General features: G+C 44.0%; 1 protein-coding gene and 1 long non-coding RNA gene across 3 annotated transcripts; one reads left to right on the top strand and one right to left on the bottom strand.

The window, feature by feature from the left end:
- Positions 1 to 4,944: 4,944 nt before the first annotated feature.
- On the bottom strand, positions 4,945 to 19,573 carry LOC130684583 (uncharacterized). Its single transcript, XR_008998915.1, has 4 exons — positions 18,929 to 19,573; positions 16,853 to 16,935; positions 15,757 to 15,911; positions 4,945 to 14,155 (listed from the first exon to the last, which is right to left on the bottom strand). It is a non-coding gene; the product is annotated as an uncharacterized LOC130684583 (long non-coding RNA).
- EGR2 (early growth response 2) lies at positions 19,457 to 26,217 on the top strand. Of its 2 annotated transcripts, XM_057505899.1 has the most exons (4): positions 19,457 to 19,477; positions 19,581 to 19,687; positions 22,226 to 22,334; positions 23,720 to 26,217. In XM_057505899.1, the coding sequence occupies exons 2-4, from the start codon at positions 19,589 to 19,591 to the stop codon at positions 24,967 to 24,969; spliced, it is 1,458 nt and encodes a 485-aa protein (XP_057361882.1). In that variant the 5' UTR covers positions 19,457 to 19,477; positions 19,581 to 19,588; the 3' UTR covers positions 24,970 to 26,217. The 2 variants fall into 2 exon arrangements, with proteins under 2 accessions (XP_057361882.1, XP_036751008.2); XM_036895113.2 differs by lacking the exons at positions 19,457 to 19,477; positions 19,581 to 19,687 and adding an exon at positions 21,759 to 22,125.
- The last annotated feature ends 1,431 nt before the right edge of the window (positions 26,218 to 27,648 follow it).

Raw genomic sequence — 27,648 nt, 5'->3', positions numbered from 1 at the left:
TTAGGCAAATGAAGACTTTTGTTGAATTTCTAAGGGAAAAGAGATGTCTTTTCATGTTTGTTCAACAGGATGAACATTTATTATAGTTTAGGTAGGAACCCCTGACCTAAACATATGGTTTGGTGTTGGAAAAACCTGGGCATTATTAACTATTATAACATATTAATTGTGACCCTTCAGTAGTTAACTACATTTAATATCTGAAAATGTTTTTAGGTCCTTAATCATTTATACTTTGAAAAGAGTAGCTGATGTTAAGTACTAAATATGATTTTTCACTACTGTTTATAACTTCTACCTTCTACAACAATTACCTTTCTGTGTTTTTAAACAAAGACTATTTGATATACGAATTCATGTTGAATTTAGTAAGAATGCCATCCTAAATCTATGTTTGTGCCTTGGGTGTTAGTGATCCTGTTACTGTGTTTATATCATTTATAAATAAATAACACATTTTTTGGTAGTATGGACTTACAAATATTTAAGTAATAGGTGTGCCTAATTGAAAAAAGATGGAAGAGCACTGGTCTGTAGGTTAAAGCTTAAACCCTTTAGCATGGAGTGAAAGACCTGGCCAGTCTTGCTTCAACTCACCTTTTGCTTGTATCTCCAAGTACTCCACCCTGCAGTCTCTGCTTACCAGCCCTACCAAACAACCTATAACTTCTCAGTCACACTGGGATGTCCTTCACCATGAATCTCACACGTCATGTTCCACTGTTCTGGATTCTACTTCCTTTTCTCCTTTACCTGATGAACTTCAAGTTACAACTTATGTATCATGCTTCTGGAAGCCTTGGTGGGCTTCCCCTAGGGAAAGCTATACCTATACCACTTCATCTACTCCACTTTAGCTATGCCACTTTCAGAGCAGTTATCACATTGTATTGCAAGTTTTTATCTGTCTGTCTTCCCTATCAGCCTAGGATCTGTTATCTTTTCTTTGTTATATCTTTCTTTGTGCTTTTTCTCACAAGAGCCTGGTAAGTTAACCAATTCATTGTAGAATCTTAGTGAATGTTTGCTATATATTTTTCATCTCACACTGAAGTTGGTAAGAGTTCAGATGTGATGTAAGTCAGTTTCAAGACCTCCCAAAAGCTTTTCATGAAGTCACTCTTTCTCCTAGCACTTAGAGCAATGTCATAAATGCAAAGGTCCAACAGGGACCAGGAAGATAACGAAATGAATAAAGCAGACTGGATAGACAACAGAACATTAACAGGACATGGTGAGGTCTGTGGCAAAATGGAAGGCACTTAAACATGTTTTTTTTTTAAGAGGGGAGAAGTCTCTCAATTCTAGCCTACTGTTGCTGCATGGGGATGTGGATCTTTTGCTGGTGTATCTGCTGATACTTTAGGGGAAGCTAGAGATCTAAAATTTTATAGGAATGTTTTGAATATGAAAAACTAATCTAACAAAAGAATTACAATACGGGGCAAGATAAGCCATATGTATCTGGGGATTGCAGAGGGCCCTTGGCCACCATTGTCAGCTCTTAGTAAACAAGGTCTCCCATAGAAGTATCAGATTGAATTTTAGGTTTTTGCAGACTGAGTCTTTCCCAGTTTTTATTCCATGTAAAACTAGTTCAACACAGTATTAGATGAGTCCTGAAAAAAAGGATCCCATGTTAAAAAAAATTGGGGATATGTTGCATTCAATAGAGCTAAGCAGGCTTTCTTCTACCTCTTGCTTTTTCTGCAGTCATTAAATCTTACCTTTGTTTGGAATTGGGAGCGTGAGTTCAGGGACTAGCATTTCCCTTTGGGCTGTCTTAGGTAGATGCTCCTTCAATCCAAGGTGAATCAATACTTCTTCCCCCCTTCCATATATACTTATACTCTAACACTATAAGTATGGTAGAGACAGACCTGGATGCAGCTATTTACTACCTGTGTGACAATCTGTAAGCCTGTGACTTATCTGAGTTTTGCTTTTCTCATCTGCAAAATGAGAATGATAAGTCCCATTTCATAGAGTTGTGAGGAATGAGAGTCAGCACAGAAAGTAACAAGTGACAATGCAATAAATGTTGTTCTTTTTTCTCCCTCAGGGTTAAATATGACAGCAATAATAAAAGCTAACACCTACATAATGCTAAGAGCCAAGCACTGTGCTAAGTTATCACATGTTGCATGAGTTACTCCATTTAGTCTTTAATAATACAACCCTAAGACCATTTTAAACTTCATTTTACAGATGAGGAAACAGGCACAAATACAATTTACTAAGTCACAGAACCATGAATTGGGCTCCATTTTTGAGGGTTGGCTGTGGTACTGGGCAGGGTGTGAGGAACACTACAGCAGGAATGACAAAGGTCTTGTCTTTAAGAGGCTTACTGTATGTTGGGAAAAAAAGAAAAATGGACAAGTGTGTCAACGTAGTACCCCAGCCATGGGAGCACACAGGAAGTCTCCTGACTCGCTCTGGAGGTGGTGGTAAGGAAAGCAGCCATACTTATCCAGAAGAGCATGGTATGCTTCAGAAGTAAGCAAAAAACATGGTTTATCATTGAACAGATAGCCTTATCTGTTTCTTATAAACATGTAGAAGAACAATGTTGCCATTTATTTAACACCCTCGATGGTATTCATCATAGGACTAACACTTCCTTTGTTAGGAAGGTGCTTTTAACTTTCTAAAGCCTTCCATGTCTATTCACTGTGAAAGTGTCCTATCAACTCCATAAAGTATAAAGGAAGAAATTATTCTACAAAGGACCTACTAGCATGCAAATGTCAAGCTTGCGGTAACCCAGTTGTTCTTTGAGTTTCTAAGTCATACTGTGCCCTTGGCTGAGAGCCTTGGATGGGGCAGAGGGGTGATTACTGATTAAAAACTCTAAACTTACAGTAAAACATAATAAAAAGACTGAGCTGATTAGCAGTTGCCATGGATTGGCAACTGTGTGCTCCAAGCACATCACAAAAGCCATTTCTTCTCATTCTTGTAAGAGCTAGCAAGATTGATTTAGTCTTTATTTTACAGATGGGAAAATAGGGTGGTGTGTGTTGGGGTCTGGATTCCGGTCCCTGTGGCTTCAGGGTCCCTTAGTGTGGGCTTCCCCTACCATGCTGGGTAACATGACTTTAGATGGTAACAGTTTTCTGCAGAGTGAGAAAAGTATTTCCTTTTAAATTATCTTTATCCATTTGGTTGGATCAAAGGAACATCTCTGTGCCAGTTGTGTTTGCTAATCTTTCTTTATAGTGGAGTAGGCCTCAAGCTCAAAGCCTTCAATAAGCAACAGGACCCAGTTTCAATGTGAAAGTTTGTTTTGTTTCCAATTAACAGATACATTTTCCTTTTCTCAACCATACATAAGAATATAAAGAATAATAAAATACCCACATACCCATCACATAGCTTTATCAAATGTGTTTATCACTTTAATTAAACTTTAATATAGATTCTGCTTTTAGGTGGACTCTTACAAGCAGTGTTTAGCTAGATTTTGTATTTTTTGAAAAATCTTTTATCATCTCTAACATCTAACCAGGAATTTAATCTACTTATAGATATGGCAGGTTTTGACTCATACAGACTTATTTCTGTCACGTACTTTGGGTGTGCTGTTAATTATACATTTTCTTTTCTCTTTTTAGCTCCATTGATCTCTATTGAATTCATTACACTTTCTGTATTACTTTTCCTCCTTTGCCAGGTTGGAGGCTATGGATCAGTTTTATTTAAGTATAACGTACATAAAGTGCTTAAATCTTCAGTTTATAGCTCAGTTAATTTTTCCCAAGTGATGGGCACCACCAAGATCAGGAACATGACTAGCACCTTGGGAGCCTCTGTTGTGTCCCTCCCAGACATTGCCCTCAACACAAAAAATCACCACTATTCTGATCTCAATCATCATGTGTGAGTTTGGGCTGTTTTGGGAAGTTTATATAAAGTCAATCATGCACTCACTCATATATGCCTGTCTTCTTTCACTCAACATTATGTCTGTGAAATTTTTCTGCATTATTGTAAATGGTTTTTGATTGCTGGCTAGTTGTGCATTGTTTGCAAATGCTATAATTTATTTGTCCAGTCTTCTTCTGAAGGATATTTGGATTGTTTCCAGTTTTTTGGCTCTTATAGAAAATGCTGCTGGTTATATTCTAGTACAGGTCTTTTGGTGTAGATATGTACTTATGTCTGTCAGCTTAATACCTGAGAAGTTAACTGCCAACTCTTATAGCAGTTTAATCTTCAGTATTAGAAGATACTGCCAGTTTTCCAAAATGGTATCAACTTCCCACCAGGAGTAAGTAATAGTTCCAGCTGCTCCACATCTTCACCAATTTTTGCTATCTTCAGTTTTAAAAATGGTAGCTATTTTGGCACATATGTAGTGATATACAGTGGTTTTAATTAGCATTTCCCTGATGACTACGGATATTGAAATTGTTTTTTAAGTTTGTTTACCATAAACATAATATTTTGTGAAGCACTTGCTCAAGAATTTGGCCATTTTTAAATCAGGTCACCTTTTAAACATTGGTTTGTAACAGTTTTTAAAAAATTTATTTTGTACACAAGTCTTTTGTTGGATATCTTTATGACAAATATCTTCTACTTTGTGGCTTGCCTTTTCATTCTTTTAAAGTATCTGTGATAAGCACAAGTTTTACTTTTTAATGGAGTCTAAATAATCAGTATTGTCTTTTGTGGTTAGTACTTTTATATGCTATTTAAGAATCTTGTTCCCACTCCAGGATCATTAAAAAATTGCTCATTGTTTTTGATTTTCCCTTCACATTTTGTTCTATGATCTATTTGAATTGATCTTTGTATATGGTATGAAGTAAGGCCAAGGTTCCTTTTTGACATATGGAGAGCTAATTGATCTAGCACTGCTGATTGAAGACCATTATTTTCGGTCACATTGCAGTGAACTTTTGTCATAATTCAGGTGACCATATATATGTGGGTGTTTTTAGATCCTAATCTGTTCCATTGGCCTTCCAGCAATACTGAGACTTTGAACTTGAGGTGTATTCTGGTATAAAAATTCATCTTTTTTTTTTAACATAGAGCAATTTTATAATAAATTTTGAAATCTGGAAGTATAGATCCTCCACCTCCAACTAAATTATTCTTCAAAATTATCTTTCTTCATGTGCATCTTTTGTTAGTTTAATTAAGATATGTAAATAGTAAATATTATGTTGAAAATGGCTTCATTTTGCCTTTGATAATGGTTTATATGGGTATAAAACTCTAAGTTGACTGTTATTTTGTTTTCTCTCAGTGCTTTTATGATTTATCTCCACAGTTATGTGGCTTCTATTACTGCTGATTAAATAAGTTTAACTGTACCTTAGTTATAGTTGTAGGTAAACTGTCTTTTTAGTCTGGCTGCTGTTAGAATGGTCTCATTATCCTTGATGTTCTATATTTTATTCCAATTCCAGTGAGTCTCTGTTTAGCCTTGCTTGGTCACTTGCACTTTTAAAAACAAGAAACTTAATTTTAGGACAGTTTTCTATGTATAGAGTTATTGAGAAGATGGTACAGAGTTTCCAAATACCCCACACTCAGTTTCCTCAATTATGAATATCTTGCATTATTATGGTACATTTGTCCCCAGTTAATGAACAGTGTTGCTACATTATTATTAACTAAAGTCCAAACTATATGGCTATTCTCTCAAGTTTCCCTAATGCCCTTTTTTCTCTGCACCAGGATAGCACATTACATGCTCTCTTATGTCTCCTTAGGTTCCTTTTGGTTGTGACAGTTTCTTCGGCTTTTCTCATTTTTGATGACCTCCATAATTTTGAAGATTACTGGTCAGGAATTTTATAGAATGTATCTCAAAAGGGGATTTGTCTAATGTTTTCCCCATAATTATCCTGGAATAATGTGTTTTTTGGAAGATCACTCAGTGGAGGGCCATTCTCATCACATCATAGTGAGGGTACATACTCTCAGTATGACTTATTACTGTTGATATTAACCTTGATCACCTGACTTGAGGTAATGTTGGTCAGGTTTCTCCCTATGAAGTTATTGTTTTTTCCCCTCCCTTTCCATACGGTTCTCCTTGTGAGGTAGTCACTCTGTGAAACCCATGCTTAAGTAATAAGGATTTCTGAGTCTCCTCCTCAAGGGCAAAGTATCTACGTAAGTTATTTAGAATTTTTGGCATAGGAGATTTGTCTATTCTCCTCCATCTCCTTATTTATTTATATCAGTATGGACTCATGGTATTTGTATTCTTTGGGTTATAGCTCAATATTTTATTTTGTTGTTCAAGCTGTTTCAGCTTTGGTCCTTAGGAGCTCTTTCAGTTGGCTCCTGTATCTCTTTGACGTACCTCCCACAATGTATTTTGTTTGTTTAGCCTATTATTATCTTACTTTTGGGAAATACAAGATACTTCAGGCTCATCTCGTGTATTTCCTGCCCCAGGCCCTGAATCAGCCATTTCTAAGGAGCTCTGGCTCCTTTTGGTGGAGAATGGTAGTGTAAGCCAAAGAGCTGTGTGTGAATGGCGTTTTACAACACACTTTCAACCTTAGGTCATCATGCTAAAATTTGCAAGTATTCTCTCTTCATATAATGCTTTTCCACAATTCTTTTCTTTCTTGTCTTGGAACTTACAAAAAGTTCACTGAAGAGGTGAGCTTTCTTTTTGCTTTTTGTTTCTTCCTTTTCTACCTCATCTTCACATTTTTTCTGTGTCATGTTCTAGTGAATCTTCAGTAATATGTTCCCATTTAATAATACTCTCTCTGAATATCTCTAGCCCTGATTTTTATTTTATTAAGTTGTTTTATTACTTCCACTAGCATATTTTCTATTTCCAAGATTTCTAATCAGTTTTTTTTCTTTGTTCCTATTGTTATTTCATTCACACATCAGATACACTAGTCAGCTGGTGGCATGGTTGAAGTCCTATTCATAAGGCTGTGTCTATCTTTACACACTTCTTTGAGCCATAACCTCAGACAGGGGTCAATTTTTTTTTATACACATTATATAAAATGGTAGTGAGAGTTTGTCTCAGCCTTTGCTCTTAAACAGTGAGCTAGTTTCCCCACATTTGATCTTTTTTATTCCAGAATCTGAGCATCAGCAGCCACTTCACTGGGTTGGCTGGAAACTCCAATGTGTTTAATCTTATGATTAATTTTTATTTTGTCAAATGATACAGGTTTCTACTTTGCAGTAGTAATATAAAGTTTTCCTTTAAAAATATACTTATTCATTAAGTCATTTAAAGAAAAGTATAAAGTGAATAATAGTGCAGAATAAAAATGACTGAAGTTTGAAAGATTAGCACTGAGCCACACTGTTAGGCAATAGGACATAAGTTTGCAGCATGATGTGTCCAATGATGCTGACATAGTAACCATGTGAGCTACTGGTTAGAGGGAAATGAAAATTATAGACCTTCTCCAAGGCCTTCTTGCAGGCACTACAGCAGCTCACACTGACTGGCCAATGACAGCCATCCCACGTGGTTATGGTACTGATGCTTGGTGACAAGGATGGGGAATCCTGAATCCCCTTCCTGGCACAACGTCTGAGTCTGAGGTTTGGGGATAAATGACTTAACTGCTCCAGAGATGAGTCACTGAAATTTGGAAATTCTCAGTTGCAGCCTGCACTTTAAGAAAAATTATTATTATATCTCTGACTAATAACTAGAGAAGTCAAAGTGAAAAATAACTTAGTGGAGATGAAGAGAAAGTTCTTTAAAAAAAAAAACTTCATATTGAACTGCAGTATATAATAAACTAAAAGCAGAGAAATACAGATAACAAATCTTAAAATATTAAGTGGGTAATTATACCAATTAACATTTAATTTTATCTATGCCCATCACATTTTATCTGTAATAGCATCATAGGTAACAATTATTGCTGTAGATTTCTGAAAGTTAATTAAAATCACTGAGACAGAACCAACTGAAGTCCATTCTTTTTTTTTAATTCATGGAAGTTTAAATAATCAATTTTCTGTTCTGAAAATCTACTCCAAGTAGAAACTTTGTGGGCCAGAGCCAGGCACAGGTTTCTGTCTTTCCTATCAACTGCCTTATCAAGAGACTTTCATTGTAGACTTCCCCAGGTTCTCACTAAGGGAGAAGCTACGTACAAGGCAGGGGCAGAGTAGGTGCTAAGGCCCTGTGTGTGCCCCCAGTTCCTGATTTCTGGCACCCCAGTCTAATGCAAAGGGACACCCGCTACGAAATGGGCTTTCCCCGGCTCTGCAAACTTAGTGACTGTAGCTCAAGTGAGTTCTCAGTTCCAGGAGCCCTGTGGAGGTGCAAGAAGAGGTGACAAACTAAAATTCACAGGCTGATTGTTTCTCATGGTTCATTTCTAGCAGGGGCCTTGGATGCCAGAGGAGCTGCCTGCACAGAGCACCCAGACCTAAGTTTATCAGTCAATGGCGGAGCAACTGTGAAGGGGCCAGGGGCAAGGGCTTAAGGTGGGTGGGGAAATTCTCTGTTTAGGAACCTGCCATATCCTGAAGGGTCCTCTAGACTGACAGCCCTCTGCACAAGGCTGAACTTTCATTTCTGCCTATTATATAAAACCAAGCTGGCACAACTTGGGGCCCAACTTCTCCCTTCACAGAGTCACATAACCACTTTTTGGTGAGGTGTATGTGAAATAATTATCAGAGCATTTTGATGGAAAAAGAACATTTAGCTGCTTCTGAATGTAGCCTCCTTCATTTTTGAGTAGGTTGCACAAAAATGTGTATTTCTTCTTTCTTGACTGGGTTCAATAATGTTTGCCCAGAAAACAAAAGGTGATAAGTACATACAGAACGTACATTTGTGCATTTGCAACTATGTAGCCAAACATTTTTTTACCAGTCTTCAAGTAAGTCCCCGGGATCCATTAATTCCACCAATTGGCTGCTATTGCATACATTTGGAATATGGTTCCTTTGTCTTTTATTGCATATCAACAAATTAGTTAATTTATCAATGTTTATTGGTCATTTCCCACAGCCATGCCACTGTATTAGGTGCAAGGTAGAGAGGGGTACTGATCTATGACTGACATGGCTCCAGCTGAATCTGAAAAATGAGTAACCTTAATGTGCTTTGCCTTATCTGATTCCCACCTACCATACCTGTGATAGGTCTCCCCCTTCTTGGGACCCCATAACAACATTTTTGAACATTTCTGATAGTGCCTTTCATGTATTCTATTTATTTATGCACTTGCCTTACCTCTTTCTTGGACTACTGGTTCCAAGAGGCAGAGACTCTGTCTGATTCATCTTTCATTCCCTATAACCTCTGGCAAGGGGCCTACCACCTGCTAGGCCTCCAAAATACTTAGTGGATTATTTTTTCAGCACTGGCCCCCCAATTCTACCAGGTGACATTGATATAACTGTCAGTTACAATTTACATGTGAAATCTATTATTCTTTTGGAACATGACAATAAAAAAATTGACTTCTTTCTTTGTACATCCATTTTCTCTTTACCTCACACATAGATTTGTGTGTGTTTTTAAACAACCAGGCCCCAATTAAGCCAACCTATTCTTGGTCAACTTATTTTTGATTTTCTAAAAATTATATAAATTGTAGTTTCATTTCTATAGCCTAAATTAAAATACATCATTGAAATTAAAATAAGCCTACAGAAGTGCTATTAGTGTATTCAAAGCCAAATTTGATAACAATGGTATTTACTGAAATTTAGCAGAATTCATTCAAAAACGATATGCAGCCCTAAATGCCTTAGACCAAAGAATACAAATTACTTTAGGTGTCTGTACTCTAATTAGGTAGAAAAATCATTTCTTTTCCTTTTACTAACTGTCTCTTTTCCATTATATTCTGTATCATTTTAAGTGGAACATCCCTTTCAAAGAATTAATGGAATCCTTGGGTCTTACCTAAAGATTGAAAAACAATAAATCACTTTATTTATAAATGTAAAAAGAGACCCCTGGATTTTCAGATTCAGTTAAGTCTACCTTCTAAGCATAACTCAAGTATATGTCTGGAAATTGATTTGCTACATTTGTTTGCAAATGCCTTAGCACGAGCAAGGAAACAAGATTCAATCAATGAGATTTTGTAGACAACAATTCCTATCAGAATTATCTGACCTCTTCCTAGGAAAAAGCAAAGCCTGAGTTGTTTCTCTTTGGAAGGACAGAGGCCTCTTCCATGGCGCTAATCTGTTTTGCTTTATTGTGACTCCAGATGCTACCATTATTTACAAAAGCATAGAGCAGCTTGGGGTGATGCTCAGGTTGCCGCCCGTTGGACTCCCCACGGGTCCTCAGGGCCAGCTCATAGGCTGCCAAAGCTGTATTGGGGCCTTAGATGCTACATAAACTAATACTTCTATTTTAAAAATAGGGAACTGGGAGCCAGGGAGGGAAAGGAACCTTATTAAGGCAGTGGAGCCCAAACCGGGCTGACCATTTCTCATGCATTCCATTCATTCAGCAAATGTTTACTGCATACTCCTCTATGTTAGCACTATTCTTGGGGTTTGCATACAGTGATGGTTAAGGTGGCTATGGGCCTTACCCTCATGTATGCCAAGCACCAAGAACAGTGCACAGAAATGGACAGAGTAATGAGGGAGGAGTGAGGAGGGTTGGGAAGGGAAGGCTTGTGCTCAGAGCTGAATGAGAAAGTGTCTGCTTGGGCAGCTATAACATCATACCATAAACTGGGTAGCTAATAAACAAAAGAAATTTATTTTTCACAGTTCTGGAAGCTGTGAAGTCCACAGTCAAGATGCTAGCAGATTCAGGGTCTGGTGAGAACCCATTTTCTGGTTCACAGATGGCTGTCTTTTCACTGTGTCCTCACATGGTGGAAGAGGCAAGGGAGCTCTCTGGAGCCTCTTTTATATGGGCAGTAATCTCATTTTTGAAGACACCACCCTCATGACCTAATCCCCTCCCAAAGGTCCCACTTCCAAATACATCACACTGGGCATTAGAGTTCAACAAATGAATTTGGGGGTAACACAAACATTTGGTCTATTGCAGAAGGACTAGCCTGGGGATGATTAAAGGGTTGGGGCAGGATCCATTGTAGACAAAGGGAGTACTGAGCACACGGGCTCTGGGATGGGAATGAGCTTGAGATAGTTAAGTAATCAGGGAGAAAGAGGACAGAGTTGTTGGTGGAGGAGAGGGGTAAGCCAGGGCATGTAAAGACTTGTAGGCCATGGTAAGGAGTGTGGATTTTTAAAACTGTAATTGGCAGTCAGCTCAGCAACAAATTTAACTTTTTAAAAGGTTATTTTCTTTGTTGGTGCTATTTCAATACAGATTATTGGGACTGGGATTCTGATGAGTCAGATCTGAAGATGGACCAGCACAATTCCTGGCCGGTTCTTGGGTCTGCACGTCACCTTCTTCCATTGTATTAATCATCCTCTAGCAACCCTCTGGGCAGGAATGAAATGGGGGGAGGTGTGTTACCCATTAGAGAAACAAGTTAAAATTGGCCAAATGTTAGCCATAATCACAAAAGATTTCACCTGAAAATACTATGGTGACCATCTTTGAGCAGACTGTGACATAGGTTAGCTAAGTTTAGATAAAACAAATCCATCAAGGCCTTCTGTTGATGAAGCTGATGAATTTGTCTCCACCCCCTGGTCAGGCTGGTCATCCCAGTAGGGTAGACCCAACCACATTGCAGCTACCCCACACACGAGTATCTTCTGATTGCACCACAGACTGATAACCCGGAGGGCGGTGACCAGTGAGTCAGTGCTAGCCTCACAGAAATGGGACAAATGAGGACCATAAGGATGGACTTGGGGCTGGTGGCCTTGAACCACCTTTGATGACCTGGAAGGCTAGAATCTGGTTGGTCAGTTGTTACTGTTGAAGTATGCTTCCAGTCTTTCCTGTTGGGGGTAAGATGACACGAGGGTGCAGAACAGGGCCTGCGCACACCTATGGAAGCAATCATATGACCTAAATATTAACTGGCCACCAGCCATCCAAGCGTGTTAGGGATGTCACAAGCTTTCACATGCGTGAGGCTTCCCAACCAATGAGTGAAGCTAGAACTACACAGAGGTCTCAACATCAGCACCTGGTGACCTGTCTGGGAATGCTGGCTCTGCCTCCTTACTAGCTCTGTGAACTTAGGTAAGTAACTTGGCCTCTCTGGGTCTCACCTGGCTTCTGCGGGCAGTGGGGAAGGCGACCGTGGCCTTGCCACCATCACGGGGTTATATTTCAAGTCTCAAAGGTGTGAAAGGACTTGGAAAGGGTGGTGTGGCACATAAAATGTCTTATGAGGCTTTACATGCACTGGGAAGTGTGGGAAATTAGGAAGCTCATCAAAGAGTTGACATGGATGGTGAAAGGATCAAAAGGCAAAGTTCTGAGAGCAGGCTACAGGAACTCAAATTTTTCTGTGTTAAACAGAAAAGGGTAAGGACTATATATTCCAGCTTATGACTGGTTCTTACTCTGAACTTCATGACTACTTTCATTTTTCCTGAGGAGAAAACAAAATAAAATGCAGAATATAAAGGGGGTGCTTTCCATCTCTGAAGAATGTCTTATAAGTGTGTTAAACACTAGAATATGTTACCAAAGCAAGTTTGATATTCTTTCTCTAAAGGCCTTATGAGAGATTTGTACCTGAGTTTGGGTGGCTTAAATGTGATTCTGGCTAAAGACAAGGGAAGGTATTACAAACTGAGTTTTTCTCTCTTTTGGTTCTTGGAATTAAAAACACAAGAACTTCCAGGTTATAAGCTACATGAAGACAAGGAGTCATATTTACTGATGCATCTCAAGCATCTCACACAGTACCTGGCATATAGATTAACAAACACCGCAAGCTTGTCCCAGCATTTGGAAGTGAGACAGGCCCACGTCTATGTTTCACTTGCTCTCTCGTTCACCTAGCGAAGTAGCCCCAGCCCTAGCATGTTGTGGACTGGCTCCATAAGTCACAGCAGTGGATGTTAGATCCTGGGGAATTTGCATGGAGTGGAAGGAGTCAAGCCCACTCCAGTTCCACTGAAACCAACAGCTTTTACCTAATACAGATATACATATTGGGCTTCCAGATACCATTTTCCATTTTTTTTGTTGTTACATTCCACTCAAGTTGCCATTACATGAAACAGCTTTGTGATGGAAAGCCTGAAACGCAGGAAAAGCAAGAAAATAAGTGTCTTGTTAATACATTGTCCGTCTCTAAATTTCTGATCAACAGAACAAAACAGAAGACGCTAAAATGGTCATTTCAGTCATGTCTTTGGTGTCTCTTGTTTATAAAATACAAACAGAAAAAAAGAAAGGATCTAGTTTTCCTTTCTCTGGAGTTTCCACAGTCTGTATCCTAAATAATCATATTTTTAAAAAGCAAACTTTCTAATTCTAAAATGCTGGGAGGTGCCAGGTCTCTGGGGAGGCTCTGATTGTGCTCTCACAAGGCCATTGATTGAAACTGTTCTATTATCAATGGCGATCACAATATTTTCTCAGGCACAACAGCCCTTGAGCAGAAAGATGCATTCTAGCTAATTATTAGGATCCAAGAAGGAGTGAACATGTGTCTAGGATTGTTATTAGCACCAGGAAAAAACAGACCTGCCAAAGACTCATTCCAAAGGCTCCCAGTCCCCCTGGGTACCTTCCCCAACCCCGTCTCAGAACCAAGAGCAGTACACAGATCTGGAGCATCCTCAGTGGGTGGGGGGATAAAAAGCCACTGTGAAGGGCCTTCGGATTGGTCAGCAAGCAAACAGGCTAGAAAGTTCAATCATGGATGTCTTGTCCCTGATCTCGAATCATAAACATTGCCTCCTGTCTTATCCCAGTCCGCATCCACTTCTGTGCTGAAAGTCCTGCAACCCAAACAAAGGCTCTGGGAGATAGTGACCAGACCTGCAGATGGTACTCTGCTTTTCAGAATGTATTCTTGATCCTGTTTCTTTGATTCACCATGATATTCTGGCCAAGAGCAGTTGAAGGAGACATGCCCAACCCCATTGTAAAGATGAAGAAAATGAGGCTTAGAGAGGTTAAGTGGCTTGTCTGGTTTCACAGGCTAGGGAAGGTACTGGGAGCACAGGCAACAGAGTCAGATTGCTTGGGTTCACATCTTGGCACTTCCACTTAGGTAGCTCCATGGCTTGGGCTTTGGTGACTCAGTTTCCTCATCTGTAAAGTGAAAATAGTAATGATATCTGCTTCATGGGATGGTTGGTAGACTTAAGAGATAAGGCAACAAAGTCAGCAGAGTCCTTAGTACCCTTAAATGTTCAATAAATATTAGCATTATTATTTTTAAAGACATTATTATTATTATGGAGAGACACCTCTGAGCCTGATTCCTAATCTAGTGCTTTTTCTACTACACAGTGCTGCCCCCAAAACCAGATTCTGACATTCTCCTTCGATCCATCCAGTCCTTTTCCTCTGCCCCCACCACCTTCCTCACTCAAAATAGTAAAAACTCATACTCTCTTTCTAACACTGTGGCCTTTGGGGCTGCTATTTAAAATTCTGGGCGGGCATGAGGGAATGTGATGTCTCTACATCTTTGTGGCATATGCTTAAGAAGTATCATCAGATATGAAGAAAGAATAACCTGTCTCCCAAGGCTGTTACTGAAGGATTGAGTGATGGGAGTGCAGGAAGCACAGTTGGTTCCTCCCAGTGTCAACCACCAACCCAGGATAATACCACCAGTCAGTGGCAGAGGTGGAATGGGAAAGGGGGTCTTGGGGTTCCTTGCCCTGAGTCCTTTCCATTTCCCAGATGCTCTCATCCCCCTGCATCTGTGACCAGTAGTGCATGGGATGAAAGAGTCAGCAAGGAGGGGAGGAGGCCTGAACCTGGCTTCTAGGTAGACATCTGTACAACGTCTTCACTGTGGCTGCTACCACATCAGGGGCACTTGCTGTGCTGAGAGCAGAGTGGCAGCCCAGAACTTCATGATTTAAACCTCTAAAAAAAGGGACATATCTGAAAACAATCCCTTCAGAGAATGTTTTCTGGGGTCCTTGCCCTTGTTCTGAAATCCAGCATCTCCTGGAGAAATCATCAGGCATAGCACGCCACAGCTTGGCCAGAATTAGTTCATTAGGAGCTCTCAGATAAGAGAGCCTGCAAAAATCTCAGATGGGCCAGGCCTTATTCCCTCTTACTGCTGGGAAGATGTATATGGGTTCCTAACCAGAATTCTGTTTGCTAAAATACAGACAGGAAGAGCATTTTGAGGTCCTTGTCTTCAGGAAATTTACAATGGAGTTGAAAATGTATGGGCATAGAGCATATGAGCCAACAGCACAAGGCACATCCTCTGTACTAGTTAGTTATATGAAGTAAGACTACACTTAGTTACACTAAGGCCACAAATGTCTCTTACGGAGCACTGTCTCCAGATTTTGCAGGTCACTCCCTAACCCACTCTTTGTAAATTTTAAATTTCTGTTCCATTTCTAAACCTCCTTGGGAAAATAATAATATTATCATGGCACATTTTGATCTTCTGGGAAAAAGGTATCATGTCAGTTAGATTATTATTAATGTAGAACTTGATTTTCCAAGTTTAGATGACATTTTCCACAAGGGTATATATATAGCTTGTTATAAATTACATGTAAATAACTGCTGCTTTCTCGGTTCACTTTTCTCCTTACAAACTAAACCTGAACTTCCTGGGTAACGCCATCATCATTTTTATAGGAAGCTGGAACTCAGAATTAGGGAATAAATATCACAAATATTTTATATATCAATATTTGAAGTAACACTACTCTTATCTGCTGTGGGTGCTATGTGTCACATGATGTACTTGAAAGATGTGGGCTTTTCCAATTGAGAGAATAGATTTCATATTCTGTCTCTGCAACTTCCAAATTGTGTGAATTTGGGTAAGCTCTGTATCCTCTCTGAGCCTTACTTCTCTCATCTGTAAAATGTATATAAAAAGCCCTAATCTTCAAGACGGTTTTGAAGAATAAAGCAATGAACACAGAAGCACATAGTGTAGTAATTGAATAATCAGTAGTAATAATTCAATAGCTGACAATGAGTGGCTACTATGTACCAGTGTACTATGTGCTTTACATATATTACTATATATAATCCTCAGTACACATATTGTGTATTGTGTCTGTCCAAATAATTGAATAATCAGTAGTAATAATTTAATAGCTGACAATGAGTGATACTATGTACCAGTGTACTATGTGCTTTACATATATTACTATATTTAATCCTCAATACACCATATGAGATATTTAAATAATTTTGTCCACTTTATAGATGAGGAAACTGAGGCATAGAGAAGTTATATGACTTGCTTAAGAACAAAAAGCCCAGTAGTGTCAGAGTTAGGATTTGAACCTAGGTCCTAGGATTTGAACCCAGGTCAAATGGGCATCCAGAGTTCATAATCTTAACCACAAGAAACATTGACCATTCTTTGAAGATAATTCAATTGATGTATGAAATATTTGAATTTATTTCTTTTTTGGTTTAAATGCTGCAAAACAACTGACAACTGGATGCACTGACTTGCTCTGTCCTTTTCTCAATATAAAAATGAAGCTCCTGGTCATTATTTGGAAAATGGGAAATTGCTTCTGGTTACCTAGTAATGTAAGCAGTCCCGTGATATGTGCATTAAAAAATTCAGGAATTCTTTAGTTACAACAAACATTATTTTTCATACAATTAAATGTATAAGCTGAAAGATTTAAAATTTAAAGGCATAAAAAGGTATGATTTGGAATGGAGATTTTGCTTTGAACCTTTATGAGCAGACTGAGAGTAACACTTATTAACCTGGATCCCAGGTAGATATGTACCTTGTCTTAAACAATCATGATAAATGATGCATTGGTTTACCTTTTATATTTTGCCAGCATTCGAAAAGTGATCTGCAGGCTTGACATGATGTGTTTGTACTGGAAAAGCCATACTTCTTCACTCTATTCATTTTAAATGGGACAAAATTCACATTGTCTGTCATTTCCTTATTGAGAAATAGACAACTAAGGAATATTATTTCATTAAGACTGCCACTGAAACATAATGCTGATGTCAGTAAGGATTTCTGTATATGTTCTCTTGCTGAAATCTTGTTGGCATGTTGTTATTCATTTCCAGAAGCTGAGTGGTAAAAAAACAATCTGAAATGTAAAACTTATAATGCCATTGTCCTTAGTCAGAAAAGATAATGACAGAGAAAAAGGAGAGTCACTGTAGAGGTTAAAAATCTCTTGGGGGATGGGGGGAGAGACTTTCAAGGGGGCTGTCTCTGTTGGTTACCCTTAGCCCCAGTGTACTAAGCATGGAAGGTGGTTTGGAGGTTTCCACCCATTCTGGACTTTAATTTCACAAATGCACTTTGCTTCCTCCCACTTCGGAGCCTTTCCACACTTGCTCTTTCTATCTGGAATGCTACCCACTGACTTTGCCTCCATCCTTCCATATCCTTCAGATTTCCTCTTAGAGAAGCCTTCCTCAGCCTCTTAGATTCAGTTGGGTCCTTCGTCCTTTTCCTTCATTGGGGTCAAATACTGTCATTGTTTTTAACTGAGTATTTGTGTAATTGACTGCAAGCTCTATAGAGGCAGGAACCAGGCCTGGTTTTATGCCCAGGATTTGGCACAGTGCTTGACACATAGTAGATGCTCAAAAAATATCTGTTGACTTGATACAGGGAAACATTTATCAGTTTACTGAGCACACAGAGGCACCTTTAAAAAAGGCTTGGCTGCATGGCAGAGTTGGCAATTAGGTTGATATTCACTGAGATTCACACATGCTATGCCATTCAAGTTCTGGATCCACACCCTTGTGTGTGTCCACAGTTAAGGGCAATTCTGACCCTCCTTTGTTTCCCACTCCAGGAGCAGTATTAGAATGGAAATGAGTAAAAATGACTTTATAACAGTAATAGCACATAATCATGCCCCAAAATGTTAGTACAACAAAATGCAAATGTTGACAAGACAAATTATTTGTGATATGCCTCATGGTTGATTGTGAATCTCAGTCCACATTGTGGGGGAAAAGGGTGAAAACCATTCAGAGAGGGGACTCTGAGAGCCAGGCAGGATCCGCAGGCTGCCTCCTTTCCTCCTCAACCCTATCTAATCCTCCACCTGCAGAGGCAAGCCTGCTGAAGGGCTGCTCTGCTTCCTTCCTCTTTTACTTTCTGGAATCAGGACAAAGCAAACCAGAATCTGGCATCAATTTGCTACTCTTTTAATTACCCTGATACATCTTGGAGATGCTCATTTACTTGGACATTTTGACAACTCTGTTTTAAAGAAAGACATTTATTTGTTAAGTTTTTGATCTGAATAAGTTCGAGTGCCTAAAAGTAGAGACTAAAGTACATCTCTGTATTCAACTACCACATTCTAACCCCCTTCCTTACCTCCTCCCCAGCATTGTATCTTACTCTGTTAACACCTTTAGAATTTGTGTATGTCTCTACCTCTTTCTTTTCACACTTCTTCCCTCCAGGAAGCATACCGATGGGGTTGGCGTCTCTTTAATTAAAGGATCTATTAGTATGCTGCCTTTATGCCAATCTGGTCACTCCATTCATAACATAGATCTGGAGAGCCCCAAAACTCAGAAATTCCAAAGAAAAGAGATGAACTTGGAGAAGTGACCTGTTTCTTCTGTAGTGTGCTGAGCCAGGCTCCCAATGCTCAAAGAACCGTTTTCTTTCCGGAACTGGGCTTTTCTGCGCCAGTGATGTAGCGACCAGAGCACTGTACCTGGAGTCAGAAGAGCCAGTTCCAAGTTTGGATACCACCACTTTTCAGCTGCGTGACTTTCGGCAAGTAACTTCAGTTTTCTGAACTTATTATCCATCCACAGGGTGGCTGGCTTGCAGTGAGTGTGCCTAGACTTTGTTCCATTATTACCGTTAAAGAAAAAAGGGTTACAGAAGTATCTACTGACCGTTTACAGCGGAGTTTCAGGGATGGCCTCCCAGCACTGGCTCCAGGCACTCTCCTGGGAGCCCGCATAGCCTTCCAGACGCTGTTGGTCGCCCCTGCCCCCAACTCACCCCCGGCGCACCGCGGGCTTGAGGTGGCGCAGCTCTTAAGGGAGGTGTGAGATGCTGGAAAGCTCCGAATCATTCTAGAGGGTCAGTCCCTCCCATTTACTCCAACGTGCTTTCAGACGGACCTGGCAAGCCCGCCTCTCCTCGGTGGCGTCCCCTGCCCTATCTGACCCTACTCAGCCTTCTCCTTCTGGAAGGGTAGCAGCCAAAGACCCGCGTTTCTCCCTCGCCCAGGCTGCCCCAGCTTGCGTTGTGTCCTCTGCGCCCGGCTCGCTCGGCACTCGGGCGTCCAGGAGCTCCCCCTCCGGGTGGCGGGAGGTGGCCGCCGGCGGGGTTGCCAACAGCACCCGCCGCGGGGCGGCCCCGGAGACTCGCCCGCCTGCCCGCCCATGTGCGTGGAGAGGAGCGAAGCGCTAGCAGTCGCCTCGCCCGCGCTTGCTGAGGTGGGTGCCTCACCTCGGAGGCCGGCGGGGGCCGTAACCCGAGTCCTGCTGCCGCAACCTACATTTGCATAATTCAGCTCCCCTTCACTTCTTTCGGACTCAGGGCTGGAGATGCGAGTCGGGCTCCCCTCCGAGGCGTCGTCTTGCAGGTGGTCAGCGCGGGGGCCGCGGGACCCGCCGGAGCACAGGCGGAGCGGGCTGGCGCACGTGGTAAGAATGCGGCTTTCTTTTCTTTTTCTTCTTCTTTTTTTTTAAGAAAGGAGACTGCACATTTTTGCCGAGGGTGGAGTATCTATCAGGGTGCCAACCATGCTGCGATTTCCTTCTTTTTCCCGTTTATACTTATTTTCAATTGGAAAAGAGCGCGCGGCGCGAGCGAGAAACTTTCCCAAATTTTCTCTGGGCATTTGAAGTCGGGAAGACTGCCGGCCGCGGGAGTACAGATTTTACGGCGTACCAGGAAAGAAGCGGCGCTATTCCCTGGGGCGGAGGGGTACAGGCCGCGCCCAACCGACCGGGGTCCTGACCGCCGCGCACGGGGCCGGGTGGAAGCGGGCTAGCTGCAGTGGCCGCCGCGGCAGGTGAGCGGAGGGAGAGCCGCCTGCAGCGCCGCGCTTTCCCCACGGCGTGGCGCCGTGGCTCTCGCCAGCGCGGGCCCCACGAGGCTGGGGCCGTCCGGGCCAGAGGCGGGAAAGGGCCGGGCTGGGACCTACAGGCTGCCCCCACGTTCTGGCCCAGGCCTTGGCGGCTTTGGAGCGGGAAAGGGCCAGGCGGGTGGCGGCGCTCCAGGCTTGGGCATCTAGGACCAGCATCCCGCGGGGGCCCGGCGAGGCCTGGAGAGCGCCTGGGGCGGGACGGGGGGTAGGAGCTGGGGTGCAGCGAGCCAGAACCCGCCGCTATCTGGACCTCTAAAGTTTTTAAAAATTGCTTTGGTAACTAATCAGAAAGGTTCCCTTAGGAGTCAGGTTTTTTGTTTCTGTTCCCCCTCCTTCCCCGCCCCCCCCGCAAAGGGAAACGTGTGTGGGGTGATGGCGGCTTGGCAACTGGCTTTAGCGACGCTGTTTACTACCACTCAGGACCTCGGCTGGGCTCCTGGAGATGGCTGTTGGCGAGGGAAAGAAAGAATATTCCTCCTACTGTGTGTGTTCTGGCGTAGGGCTCGGGAGCGGGCAGGGGCACCCCCGGAGTGGAGGCTCTCGGGGGTCGGGGCAGCGGTGACGGCCGGCATTGGCAGTGAGAGTGAGGATGAGTCTTCGACGGACCCCCTGTCCAGCAAGTCCGGGCACTCTGGTAGCGAGGCGGGCGCACTGGCGCGCTGTCAACAGGGAGGTGTGTAGCGTAAGGTGTGCGAGTGGGTGTGTGAAGAAGTCAGCGGGGGCGGGAGTGTGTGTAGCGGAAGTGGAGTGTGAGTGTAAGAAAGCGTGTGTGTGGCGGGGCAGGGTGAGTGTCCAAGCTTCCATCTGGACGCCCCCACACAGCCGACCGCCCAGACGCGCTGGGAAGGGCGCCCGCTCCGCGCAGCAGCTGAAGGGGGGCCAGTAGCGCGCGGGCAGAGGAAGCAGGGTGTCTCCCGTTGAGGATTTCTCTCGAAGCTCCTCAGTTATTCTGTTCCCCTAGGGTCTACCCCGCCCCAGCCCCAGGGTGCTCGAAATACTTAAACAAACAAACAACCCCAAACCTGTTCCGTTTTCGCTCCTGTATAAATAGAACAGACTTTCCAAAAAAGCAATACCGCATTCACTCTTATCACCAGCCACTTCTTTCCACCAAGTAATTCAGAAAAAAGCAGTCAGCTTCCGTGAATGCATGCAGCTTTTTTTTTTTTTTTCTTCGCTGCCTCCTTTTGCTTGCGGTTTTGAGCTGCCAAGAAAGTGAGTAGGGGTTTGACTGTAGTGTCTCGGCTCCGCTCGGTTTCTTTCCGAAGTTTAATTTTCCGGAATGGTTCCCAAACAAGGGCTGGGGAGGAGGAGCCGCCAGCACCGGATCTTCGCCTTTTTTGGAAAGTCCCGAAGAACCGGAATTCCTCCCCGCCCCGAGAGACACTGCTGCAGCGCGGACCCTCTCGCGCTCCCTGGGTGGCCGGAGCCGGACCGCAGGCGCGCCCGCTCCCTGCTGGGCTGTGCGCCCTGTATCCCGGCTGCGGCTCAGGCTGCACCCCTAGACCCCCTCGGATCCCAGCGGGCAGTGAGCCGAGGGTAGCGAGCCTGGCGGAGCCCGCGCAGCCGAGCCGGTATGCAAATCGGCCATGTGACGGCAAATGCTGCCTGGCCCAGCCCTGTTCCTCAGTCCATATATGGGCAGCGACGTCACGGGCATTGAGAACCTGCCCATAAATACTTAGAGCAACACTTTCCGTCTAACCGAGAGAGCTGCAATTGATTAATAGCTCGGCGAGGGGACACACTGACTGTTATAATAACACTACACCAGCAACTCCTGGCTTCCCAGCCGGAACACAGGAGAGAGTCAGTGGCAATTAACCATTTTTCTTATTTCTTAAAAAAACCCAGCAACTTGTTTGCTAGTTTTATTTCTGGTGGATTTTTTGTTTTTGTTTTTGTGGTTGCTTTTAAGTGTGGAGGGCAAAAAGAGATACCAACGTAGGCTCAGTCCAATCCCTCTCCAAAACGGCTTCTGTGACACTCCAGGTAGCGAGGGAGTTGGGTCTCCAGGTTGTGCGAGGAGCAAATGATGACCGCCAAAGCTGTAGACAAAATCCCAGTAACTCTCAGTGGTTTTGTGCACCAGCTGTCTGACAACATCTACCCGGTGGAGGACCTCGCCGCCACGTCGGTGACCATCTTCCCCAATGCCGAACTGGGAGGCCCCTTTGACCAGATGACCGGAGTGGCTGGAGGTAAGCCGCGTGCTCCCTTCGCGGGCCGGGACCCACGCAGCTCGGAGGTGGCGGGTGGGGTGCCGTGCGTGTGGAAGACTTCGATGAGAAGGTTAGGGCGCGTGGTGGACGGTGTTGACTGAACCGGCTTTGAAGACTGGAAGGGGGTGCAGGAGGAGCTCGCGGGAGTAGCAACCAGCGCGCTAGAACTGGGCGCACGGGCAGATGCACCAGGTCGGTCGCCAGCGAGCGGGCGTGCGTGCGTGCGCCGCAGCGCGGCCAGCCCCTGGTGGGCGCGGGCAGGAGAGTAGAAGAGGTGTCCCACCAGGCTTCGGGACTTGTGCGGGCCTTTTGGCCGGCTGCACCCCGGCCTCCCCTCTCCCGAGGTTGAGGCAAAGTGATGGGAAAGTTCGGGGCTTTGGAGAAATGCCGCACGCCTGAAGAACCGAGAGGCGGAGAAGCGCCAGAGGAAAGCGTCCGCTGCCCCTTGATGGGCAGAGTGGACCCGGAGAACATCCCTGAGCGCGCTCCCCGTGCGGCCAGAAGGAGCGCCCCCACCTGCGCGTCGCCCGCGAAGTTGAGGGGGTTGGCGGGGCGGGAACAAGGAAGAGGAGGAGGGCGGGCAGCCGCGGACGGCGGCCCCTTGGCTGAACGAGGCCCGCGGGAGCAGCGGTGCTGCCGGTTTCCTTGGCGATGCGGTGGAAAGTGGTCTCCCACGGGCCCCGCTCCTTCCTCGAAGCCCCGCCACTTGCCTTGGGCTGGGGCGTGCGGGTGTCGGGTAGGGCTGAGAAGGATGGAAGGGAAAGAAAACCTACAGGCTCCATCCACCTCAGCGCCGGGTTCCCTCCAGCATCCGTCAGCTGAAGCGCAGCGGGAGAGGGAGAGAAGGCACCGGGATGGGAAGCAGCCCGGAAATCACTGACCTGCTTCTTGGGCTCACCTCTTGGGCTGGCGCCTTCTCGGCACTGGCTGGCATCAGTCTTCTGGGTGGTGTCTGTCCTGAACCCCCAGCCATGGGAACCCTAGACAAAGGAGAGGGAGAGAAGTTCCAGGCAGATGGGGAATTTTTAATATTGTTGTTGCTATTATTGGGTGTTTTTAATGGGCACTAGAGCCACAGATGGCTGTGTGGGGGTTGGGGGTTGGGGGTGGGGGTGTTGGGAGAAGCTCATCCTGCTTTCCTGAAGGTAGCTTGAGTCCCAGACTGTCACTGGCTGCCACAGTGGGATCTTGGCCTAGCCTCTTCTTACTGTCTCTGGGCCTCAATTTCTCCGCCTGTTGGACTCTGCCCCAGTGCTGCAGGGCTAGGATCCTGGGCTAGGAAGGGCCCGTGTGAGGGGAGATGAGAAGGGATTCTTAGTAGCTGCTCATCACTCCACCTCCATTCTTCCTTTTCCCTCCCTCAGATGGCATGATCAACATTGACATGACTGGAGAGAAGAGGTCCTTGGATCTCCCATATCCTAGCAGCTTTGCTCCTGTTTCTGCACCCCGAAACCAGACCTTCACTTACATGGGCAAGTTCTCCATTGACCCCCAGTACCCTGCCAGCTGCTATCCAGAAGGCATCATCAATATTGTGAGTGCAGGCATCCTGCAAGGGGTCACCTCCCCAGCTTCGACCACAGCTTCATCCAGCGTCACCTCTGCTTCCCCCAACCCACTGGCCACAGGACCCCTGGGCGTGTGCACCATGTCCCAGACCCAGCCTGACCTGGACCATCTCTACTCTCCACCACCACCGCCTCCTCCTTACTCTGGCTGTGCAGGAGACATCTACCAGGACCCCTCAGCATTTCTGTCGGCAGCCACCACCTCTGCTTCATCCTCTCTGGCATACCCACCACCTCCTTCTTACCCGTCCCCCAAGCCAGCCACGGATCCAGGGCTCTTCCCCATGATTCCAGACTATCCTGGATTTTTCCCGTCCCAGTGCCAGAGAGACCTCCATGGTACAGCTGGCCCAGACCGCAAGCCCTTTCCCTGCCCGCTGGACTCCTTGCGAGTCCCCCCTCCACTCACTCCACTCTCCACCATCCGCAACTTTACCCTGGGGGGACCCCCTACTGGGTCCACAGGGCCAGGGGCCAGTGGAGGCAGCGAGGGACCCCGGCTGCCCAGCGGCAGCTCAGCTGCAGTGGCTGCGGCCGCCTATAACCCACACCACCTGCCACTGCGGCCCATTCTGAGGCCTCGAAAGTACCCCAACAGGCCTAGCAAGACGCCAGTCCACGAGAGGCCGTATCCGTGCCCCGCAGAAGGCTGTGACCGGCGTTTCTCCCGCTCTGACGAGCTGACACGGCACATCCGAATCCACACAGGGCACAAGCCCTTCCAGTGTCGGATCTGCATGCGCAACTTCAGCCGCAGTGACCACCTCACGACCCACATTCGCACCCACACTGGCGAGAAGCCTTTTGCCTGTGACTACTGCGGCCGTAAGTTTGCCCGCAGTGACGAGAGGAAGCGCCACACCAAGATCCACCTGAGACAGAAGGAGCGCAAAAGCAGTGCCCCCTCCTCGTCGGTGCCAGCTGCCTCCACAGCCTCGTGCACTGGGGGTGCGCAGGCGGGGGGGCCCCTGTGCGGCAGCACCAGCGGCACTGTTGGTGGAGGGCCCCTTGTCCCGTGCTCCTCTCGGACCCGGACTCCTTGAGAATGAGGCTCAGGCTGACGTTCCAGCTCCACGAGGCCCCGCAGGCCCTTTGCTCGCTTGTCCATTCGAGTTGCACGATAAACACTACCACTCTTTCCTGCCCATCCTTCCCTTCGTTGGGCAAAGGGCCTTGGCAGAGCCTAGCACTGCCCTCCTTTCCTTTTAGAAGAGGGTCTTTTCTAGAACTTAGCCCACCTTAGTCTCTCTTTGGCTGAGTTGACTAGCAGCCTAAGGAAATGGAGTGGCTCAGAAGACGGTTGGGTGAAGGCCTAGAGGGCAGAGGCCTGACCCTGCTTTTAAGGGTTGTTTGACTAGGTTTTGCTCCCCTCACTTTTATTTTGACCCATTACAGGTTTTTGACTTGATGTCAGAGTTGGCGTGAGACTTTTTCTGCAGTAGGTTGGGAGATGCTGATCCCTTCAGGTGGGGACAGCAAAAAGACAGAAGCAAAACTGATGTGCACTTTATGGCTTGGGACTGATTTGGGGGATGCTGTCCAGTGAGTGAAGCATGGCCTTTATACTGCATTCTGTGGCTCTAGAACAGTCAATCGAAGCTTATCTAGTTGTCTCAACCCTTTAAGCAATATGTATTATAAACCCAGAGAACAGAAGTGCAATGTGATGGGAGGGACATAGCAATATCTGCTCCTTTTTGAGTTGTTTGACAAACGTAGACTATTTTTTCAGTGTATATCCAATTCAGATTTTGTGTGTATTTTTGATGTGCACTGTTCTCCAAGTTCTGAACCTTTGGGAAAAAAAAGTAAAGCATTTATGATCTCTTAAAATGTCAGAGGTTAACTTATTAAAGGGGGATGTACATATATTCTCTGAAACTAGGTTGCATGCAATTGTGTTGGAAGTGTCCTTGGTGCCTTGTGTGATGTAGACAGTGTTACAGGGTCTGCATGTAAATGGGTTGCCTTACTAAGGAAAAAAAAAATCACTCCCTTGGGTTTAGTGTGGCTGTATATTTCTGCCTATTAATATTTGGAATTTTTTTTAGAAAGTATATTTTTGTATGCTCTGTTTTGTGATTTAAAAGTGTTATCTTTGTAGTCAAATTGCAGGTAAGAATGTAAATAATGTTACCGGAGCTGACTTGTTTGGTTATTAGCTCTTAATAGCTGTGGAAATATCAATGATTTATTCTAACACAAAACCACTAACTGAAGTTCAAATAATGGATGGTTTATGACTATAGTGTAAATAAATACTTTTCAACAATATTTTTGTTGCAGAAATCATTTATGAAAGATTTACTAGTAGGGTGGGAATTTAATAGTCATCCGTGGGTTTTAGAGCTTTAACCAAGCCAGGATATCCAAGTTTTCTTTGCTTGCCTCTCAACACTGGTCCTTTCACCCAAAGCAATCTCCATTCATAATCAAACACTAGTGTCTTGGGGTTTTCCCCTATGCATTAGTGTAAAAGTGGGGAGGCGTTGTTGTTTTGACTCATTGTTCCGTCCTCTTTAACAGCCTATAGCTTCTCTCTGCTCCTGAGTGGGCTCCGGAAAATAAATACTTACAAACAAGTGCCCACTCGGAGACTACACAATTTGTGGTTGCCTTCAGAACCCTGACCAGGGCCACTCAAACGAGATGTGGCTTTGTGGAAAGTGTGGTGGCGTGGTCAAGCTGGAAATGACTTTTAGGTTCCAGGATTAGTCTCATGACCACAGAAAACTTTTTGAAAAGTGCTATCGCCTCTTTAGATAAAAAATGCACTCAGACACTGCTGATGACAGCATTAATGGGTTGTCAAAGGAATTACCCCAGGACTCATTTCTCTTCAGCTTTCTCTCCCCAGTTACCCCTATTTGGGAGGATCATTTATCTGCCATAGAAGTGGCACATCTACAGACTATCAAAATACCCAATTTAGATAAGGTGTACATCAGCCTTAAGAAAATCTTAAGACAGACTGACTTAAATAAGTAAATGTAGTCCTCTGTGGTACTGGATAATCGTTTGCAAAAGAATTACACTGTAGGATTCATTTTACTGCAAGCCTCCTGTAGTTTAAAATATAAATTCATCAAAAAAGTTACCAGTCATACCAAGCAAAAGGATATCTTTGTAAAGTTACCTTTAAAATTAGGCCTAATGTCATTGAAGTTCATTCAGTGCTTCTGCATCCTTACCCAAATATAGCATGTTGGAACACCCAGTTTAGCTATGTAATCTGAAAACCCTGTCATCTTGCTTTGCCACTGTTAGACTCCCTCAGTTGTGGCTGATAATTGATGGCCTATATTCTAGAACAATACTCAGCAACAGCTACTCTCAGAAACTTTTTGCCCTTACCAGCACTAGAATTTGAGATATAATTTGTGGAGGTAAATTAACCCTTTTCTTGTTTCCTCCCTGTATGTATTTTAGGGATGCATAATGCTTTTTTAAAATAATTACTAGATAGACATTTCTAAACTTCAGTCACATTGTTCTGGTGATTGGTGTTAATCCGTTAGATTCATATTTCCTAGCTTGTCAGCATATTATCATCCTTGCTTGGCCAATTTTGTTAAAGAAATATATGTAAAGCAATGCCACATTTTGTAGTTATGTCTTTAATGAATACTTCTCTCCTACTAAAATTTCCTTTTAAAATTTAGTACACAAAAGTTTTAGATCTGTAATATTCTTGCCAAATTTAATTTCAGAGCACCTTCCAT

The sequence above is a fragment of the Manis pentadactyla genome, chromosome 8, assembly GCF_030020395.1.
Source record: "Manis pentadactyla isolate mManPen7 chromosome 8, mManPen7.hap1, whole genome shotgun sequence".
Taxonomy (NCBI): domain Eukaryota; kingdom Metazoa; phylum Chordata; class Mammalia; order Pholidota; family Manidae; genus Manis; species Manis pentadactyla.
The sequence above is the reverse complement of the archived record's forward strand: the minus strand, read 5'-3'. Positions and strand labels throughout refer to the sequence as shown.